The sequence below is a fragment of the Lolium perenne genome, chromosome 2 (assembly GCF_019359855.2).
Source record: "Lolium perenne isolate Kyuss_39 chromosome 2, Kyuss_2.0, whole genome shotgun sequence".
Classification (NCBI taxonomy): Eukaryota; Viridiplantae; Streptophyta; class Magnoliopsida; order Poales; family Poaceae; genus Lolium; species Lolium perenne.
The window spans coordinates 115,538,384-115,545,778 of NC_067245.2; the positions used below are offsets into that span (position 1 = coordinate 115,538,384).

The window sequence follows — 7,395 nt, forward strand, 5'->3', positions numbered from 1 at the left end:
ATATAGCAAACAAGATAGCAAATAAAGTAAAACTAGCAACTAATTTTTTTGTATTTTGATTTAGTGCAGCAAACAAAGTAGTAAATAAAACTAAGCAAGACAAAAAACAAAGTAAAGAGATTGAGAAGTGGAGACTCCCCTTGCAGCGTGTCTTGATCTCCCCGGCAACGGCGCCAGAAATTTGCTTGATGCGTGTGGTTGGCACGTCCGTTGGGAACCCCAAGAGGAAGGTGTGATGCGCACAGCGGCAAGTTTCCCTCAGTAAGAAACCAAGGTTTAATCGGACCAGTAGGAGTCAAGAAGCACGTTGAAGGTTGATGGCGGCGAGATGTAGTGCGGCGCAACACCAGTGATTCCGGCGCCAACGTGGAACCTGCACAACACAACCAAAGTACTTTGCCCCAACGAAACAGTGAGGTTGTCAATCTCACCGGCTTGCTGTAACAAAGAGTTAACCGTATTGTGTGGAAGATGATTGTTTGCAGAAAACAGTAGAACAAGTATTGCAGTAGATTGTATTTCAGTAAAGAGAATTGGACCGGGGTCCACAGTTCACTAGAGGTGTCTCTCCCATAAGACGAACAGCATGTTGGGTGAACAAATTACAGTTGGGCAATTGACAAATAAAGAGAGCATGACCATGCACATACATATCATGATGAGTATAGTGAGATTTAATTGGGCATTACGACAAAGTACATAGACCGTCATCCAACTGCATCTATGCCTAAAAAGTCCACCTTCAGGTTATCATCCGAACCCCCTCCAGTATTAAGTTGCAAACAACAGACAATTGCATTAAGTATGGTGCGTAATGTAACTAGTGACTACATCCTTGAACATAGCACTAATGTTTTATCCCTAGTGGCAACAGCACAACACAACCTTAGAACTTTCACACTGTCCCAGGTGTCAATGCAGGCATGAACCCACTATCGAGCATAAGTACTCCCTCTTGGAGTTACAAGCATCTACTTGGCCAGAGCATCTACTAGTAACGGAGAGCATGCAAGATCATAAACAACACATAGCATAACTTTGATAATCAACATAACAAGTATTCTCTATTCATCGGATCCCAACAAACGCAACATATAGAATTACAGATAGATGATCTTGATCATGTTAGGCAGCTCACAAGATCCGACAATGATAGCACAATGGGGAGAAGACAACCATCTAGCTACTGCTATGGACCCATAGTCCAGGGGTAGACTACTCACACATCACACCGGAGGCGACCATGGCGGCGTAGAGTCCTCCGGGAGATGATTCCCCTCTCCGGCAGGGTGCCGGAGGCGATCTCCTGGATCCCCCGAGATGGGATCGGCGGCGGCGGCGTCTCTGGAAGGTTTTCCGTATCGTGGTTCTCGATGCGGGGGTTTCGTCACGGAGACTTTTTATAGGCGGAAGGGCAGGTCAAGAGGCGGCACGGGGCCCCACACCACAGGGCCGCGCGGCCAAGGGGGCCGCGCCGCCTATGGTGTGGCCCTCCGTGGCCCCTCTTCGTCTCTCCTTCGGACTTACGGAAGCTTCGTGAGAAAATAGGCCCCTGGGCTTTGATTTCGTCCAATTCCGAGAATATTTCCTTACTAGGATTTCTGAAACCAAAAACAGCAGAAAAACAGAATCGGCACTTCGGCATCTTGTTAATAGGTTAGTTCCAGAAAATGCACGAATATGACATAAAGTGTGCATAAAACATGTAGATAACATCAATAATGTGGCATGGAACATAAGAAATTATCGATACGTCGGAGACGTATCACTCACCCCCTTGCCGGAATCACCTGGGAAATGTTTCAAGAAGGGTTTCGCACAGCTCATGTTTCAACTGGAGTTATGACCTTGAAGAGAAGGGAGTTCCGAAACCTGCGCCAGAACCACCGCACTGTGGCCGAGTACATAGAGGAGTTCAGCAACTTGGCGCGCTATGCACCGGAAGATGTGGATACTGATGCAAAGAGGAAGGAGAGATTCCTGGATGGTTTGCATGATGATCTTGCTGTTCAATTGTCCATTGTGCATATTCCTGATTTTCAGACACTGTTGGACAAAGCAACAATTCTTGAGGGAAAGCAGAAGCAGGCTGAGAACCGCAAGAGGAAGCATAGCAATAACCACAACAACTCAGCGCCGCATCAGAGGACCCGCACATTCCATGATGGTAATGGAAATTCTGGACAGCATAAGCATGGAGGCAGTGGACACAACCACCACGGTGGGAAGGGACATCATCACAAAGGAGGAAATGGCCACCACCATAATGGCCAGAAGCATCTTCACCACAACTCTGGAAGAGGTAATGGCCTCAACAATGGAGATAGCAATGGCCGAAACCGTCCCAACAACTTCACCGGCAGGGATATCAGCCAAGTGGAGTGCTTCAAATGCAGGAAGACCGGGCACTATGCTAGTGATTGCCCAGAGAAGAAGGATGTGAATGCGAAGCCAACCCCGTTTCAGAAGGGACATGTCAACCATGTCAACGTGGAGGAAGTCTATGAGGAGCCAGACGCCGTGATTGGTACGTTTCTGCTCAATAATTTTTCAGCACTCGTACTATTCGATACTGGAGCATCACATTCATTCATATCGAGGGTATTTGTGGATAGAAATAAGATACCTACTAGTACCATAAACAGGCCTATTAAAATAAATTCACCTGGGGGAGAGATGATTGCGACCTATGGGTGTCCCCATTTAACCTTAGAGATTGGAGCACATAGTTTCCCCACTAGCCTGATTGTTTTGGAGTCACAAGGCTTAGATATAATATTGGGCATGAATTGGTTACAACCCCGGAGAAGAAGCGCATCCGATTTAATCCACATTTGAGCTTAAGGGATCCAACATCAATTCTCTTAAGGGGTTAGCATAGAGGATGTGCGCATAGAGAGAGATTTTGGTGGGCTAACATGAAAAGGGAGATTGCAGAGTATATTGCATTATGTGATGTATGCAGCAGAGTGAAAGCCGAACATCAGAAACCAGCAGGATTACTACAGCCGTTGCCTATACCCGATTGGAAGTGGGACAAAATTGGTATGGATTTTATCACAGGATTGCCCAAGACTAGATCGGGGTATGATTCAATTTGGGTAGTTGTTGATCGTTTGACCAAAGTAGCTCACTTCATACCGGTAAAGACCACATACACAAGCGCCAAATTAGCCAAGATTTATATGAGCAAGATTGTGTGCTCACATGGAGTTCCGAAGGGAATTGTTTCTGATAGAGGTACTCAATTCACTTCTCACTTTTGGCGCAAATTGCATGAATCACTTGGAACCAGATTGGAGTTTAGCACAGCTTTTCATCCGCAGACTGATGGACAAACATAAAGAGTAAATCAGATTTTGGAGGATATGCTTAGAGCTTGCGCTCTAGATTATGGATCTAGTTGGGATGAGAATTTACCATATGCGGAGTTTTCCTACAACAATAGCTATCAGTCTAGTATTGAGATGGCTCCATTTGAGGCATTGTATGGTAGGAAGTGCAGGACACCATTGTTATGGGATGGAGTTGGAGAGCGTAGTTTCTTTGGACCTGATGTGATCAAGGAAGCTGAGGAGAAAGTTAGACTCATTCGCGATAGGCTGAAGGTAGCTCAATCGAGACAGAAGAGTTATGCGGATTCCAAGCGTAGAGAGATTACATATGAAGTGGGAGATAGAGCATACCTTAGAGTTTCACCGCTCCGCGGCATTAAGAGGTTTGGAATTAAAGGAAAGTTGGCAGCGCGATTTATTGGACCATATAGAATTCTATCACGCAAAGGAGAGGTTGCATATGAGTTAGAATTGCCAGAGGCACTATCAGCAGTTCATAACGTCTTTCATGTATCCCAGTTGAAGAAGTGTCATCCGGAGATGGCAGACACACCGTTGAGAGACACCATTCCATTGGATGAGGTTCAACTAGAAAGTGATCTTACATATGAGGAGAAGCCTGTCAAGATTCTTGATACAGCAGAGAGGTTTACTCGCACCAAGACGATCAGGTTTTGCAAGGTTCAGTGGAATCATCATTCAGAGGAGGAAGCAACTTGGGAGAGAGAGGATGATCTTCGACAAGACCACCCACACCTATTTGCTAGCCACTTCGAATCTCGAGGACGAGATTCATCTTAAGGGGGTTAGGTTTGTAATATCCTAAAAACTATGCATTTTTTTAAATTCATGCATTGCATCATATCAGCATGTCAAAGTTTCAGTTTTCGAAAAGGTTTTACCTGTTCTTGCATAAAAATGATTTAAATTGCTAGTTTTGCTCTTTGTTGATTAAATCTATATGCATACTATTTTTATCCTGGTGCTTTACTGGATTGGGGCTGTGCCCATTATGTTCAGATACAGTACTAGAAGTATTTACAAATTTTCGTATTTTCTATTTTGCGTCAGTTTTACAAACTGTAGCTAAATCAGTAATAAGAAAGAGAAAAGAGAAAAAAAAATAAAGAAAAAGAAAAGGGAACTGACCGGCCCGGCCAAAAGACACAGCCAAGCCAAACTGCTCAGCTGGTCGTCCGCACGAGAGCAGCGCAGCGACCCACGAAACGCACAGCATCCTATCTTCTCTTCTCTTGATTTCCTTTATTTTATTTCCCTGACCGTGGGTCCCGCAGATCATCTCCAACCTTCAGCTCAAACTCCAGCCTCTATACGTGAACGACACGGAGAAGTAATCCGCGAAAATCTCAACGATTTTGTTAGCGTTTGCCACGGATTTTTCGACCTATAAATACCCCCAAATCTTCTCTATTTTATTCCCCTAAAATCCCCAATTTTTGCGCCGCCAGGCTGCGCAAATTTCTCGCCGGAGTTCGCGGCGGCGCCGCCGCCATCGCTGAGCTTCGAAGGTTGATGTCGCCGTCGTCTCAAACCTCCTGAGACCCTCTCGCCTACGCCAATATCTTCCCCTTGATCTACCACCTCGCTCTCATCCTTTTTACCCCATCTACAGACCACTAAGAAGCCGGAAATTGTCGTCGGAGTTGTGCTGAAGACAAGAACGATCAGCAGAGTGTGCCGCCCGGTGTTGTCGTCGTCCCGTCGTAGCCGTCGTTCAGGATCGCGAGAACCGTCGCCAAGAACACCGCCGGTACTGCCAGTGTCCGCCGCATCGCTCAGACCACGTCACCGCCGTTGCAAATCATCCGGAGACGCCCGCCCGAGCCATCACCTTGCCGCGTCTGTGCCACAGTAAGCCACAGCTTTCACTTTGGAATAGAATTAGCAAATCCTCCGCCACTAGATCTGAATCCAAGGGTCACTGTAGGCTGTAGCTCAATAACTGAACCGTACTGTCTCGTTTCCAAATCGATTCGATCGATCGTGCAGATGGTGCTAGCTCTTTCACCCATAAAGAATTTGAAAATTCATAACAAATAATCTATAGCTCCGTTTTAGATGATTCCTTTTGCATTGAGTTGGTAATTGAATTCTCTGTAACTTTCGTGTAGAAAGTTTCTCCATCCGAGAAACTTTTTCTGACAACTTTTCGGATAAAATGATTAATAAACCGCTAAATGTTTAATCTTATAAAATTCATTATTAAAGTTTCGTAACTCGAAATTGAACAAATAATATATCGTTGGATTCAGAAAATTGAGAGGAACATTTTGGTACTGTTAGTTTGTGCTTTTACAAAACTTGCGAATTTTGCAATTTAAAATCGTTTATATAGTATTTTTAGTATATTTTAAATTCTGTAAACTATTTTAATATGAATCCAACGCCAAACTGCAGATACTTAATTTGCCTATTCACCAGTATACCTGCAAATGATGTTAGAAACTATTTTATACATATATATTTTGTTCATGGTTAAATGACTATTTAAAACCTTTATTGCATAAAATAATTGTTTATAAAAAAAGGTTTGGTATTAAATTTCGTTTCAGAGCATGCATGCATAATTTTAATATGTGTTTTACCTGTTTGTGTTGTTTGGTGTTTGATTGTGAATTGTTTTACTTGCGTTAGATTGCCCGGATTGCAACGAGTGTGATTGCGACGATTGTGTGAACACCGACCAAGGCAAGTGTCACAAACTCAATATCCTACTATTTTCTATGCATTGGTAGTTGTTTTATGTGCATACTATTTTCAAATTGCTGGCCCTGGGATATTATCAAAGTGGAGAGGTTGCGAGAGATAAATGTTTTATTCTCTTAATGAAAACAACCATGTCAAATTAATACACCCCTGGGTGGTAAGTGGTAATGCTTGGTTTATGTTGAGTGGTTGCACCGGGGTCATTTCTATGGCAGCACCGTGTGCATCACACTTGAGGTTGGCCACCCAGGAACAAAGAGATAAGCCCGGTTTTCTTGTTTTAGTAGCTTCCAGTACAACCACATGCTATATGGGCTTTGGCTAGATTGAGTAGGTTGCGAGAACTCGACCCAATGTACAGAGGGTGGTAGGTGTTGGTAGGACGGAGCGCGTCCATTGTGGTTGAGGTATTGCTTCTGAAAGATCTTGTCCTAGTCGACATCTGTCCATTGGAGCAAAATGCGCATCATGGAAGAAGAAGAGACTAGGTCATGTGGGGAATGTGTACAGCCTCTCGAGAGTGCCAATCTAAGTACTTAGCCGTGTCCCCGGTTACGGACATTTATGAGCAATTAGAGCTTGAAATTGTTGGATAATCTCGTCAGTCGAATTTCTGAAATTAATGCACCAGGTGGTTTATGGGTAGTAATTAGTCTTATTGAAATACTATGTTTTAAGAAATGTTTTGAGAGCAGGGAAAATAAAACTGGCTTTACGCAAATATGAACTCCACCTGCCAAATATCATGTAGTTATAGGAGCCAGAAAAGCCACCATATGATATCTTACCATTTCCATTCCAAGTGTAATGACCCTTCGGGGCTGCAACGTTTTTATGTTGCAGGTTATTCTGAAGACGAGTAAGAGATACCGTAGGTTGCGAGCTTACACCCAACATGTTCGCCTGTGGCGTGATGGAGCTCTTCGTTTATTTATTTGCTGCTTGAACTATGTTATTTTCAGCTAGCCTTGAGCTATGCGCTTTGTAATAATTATACCATGGATCATACGTTGTAATAATTGACGCATTTGCTATTCTGGTTATTCATCGAACTGTGTGTGCTAGCGATTGATCCAAGGGACTAGCACAGAAAGCACAGAGATTCAATCTGTATTCAGGTTGTGTCGCTTCAATGATATTTTTAGTCCCCCAAGCATTGAGGAGAAAATTTACTTTGATGATACTTTGCCGCCTATTTATGATGATTACAATGATAGTGGTATTTTGGTGCCACCTACTATGGAGAGTAAATTTTATTATGATTATACTATGCCTCCTACACTTGATGAGAATAATAATGATAGCTACTTTGTTGAATTTGCTCCCACTACAA

At 43.5% G+C, this 7,395-nt stretch overlaps 1 protein-coding gene and 1 long non-coding RNA gene across 2 annotated transcripts; both read left to right on the top strand.

The window, feature by feature from the left end:
• Positions 1–1,788: 1,788 nt before the first annotated feature.
• Positions 1,789–7,175, top strand: LOC127333584 (uncharacterized). Its single transcript, XM_051359962.2, has 2 exons — positions 1,789–2,527; positions 6,906–7,175. Exons 1-2 carry the CDS (start codon positions 1,798–1,800, stop codon positions 6,923–6,925), a joined length of 750 nt encoding a protein of 249 aa, XP_051215922.1. The 5' UTR covers positions 1,789–1,797; the 3' UTR covers positions 6,926–7,175.
• On the top strand, positions 4,653–6,318 carry LOC127333585 (uncharacterized). The gene is made up of 3 exons (XR_007871377.1): positions 4,653–4,864; positions 4,969–5,207; positions 5,991–6,318. It is a non-coding gene; the product is annotated as an uncharacterized lncRNA (long non-coding RNA).
• Positions 7,176–7,395: the final 220 nt, after the last annotated feature.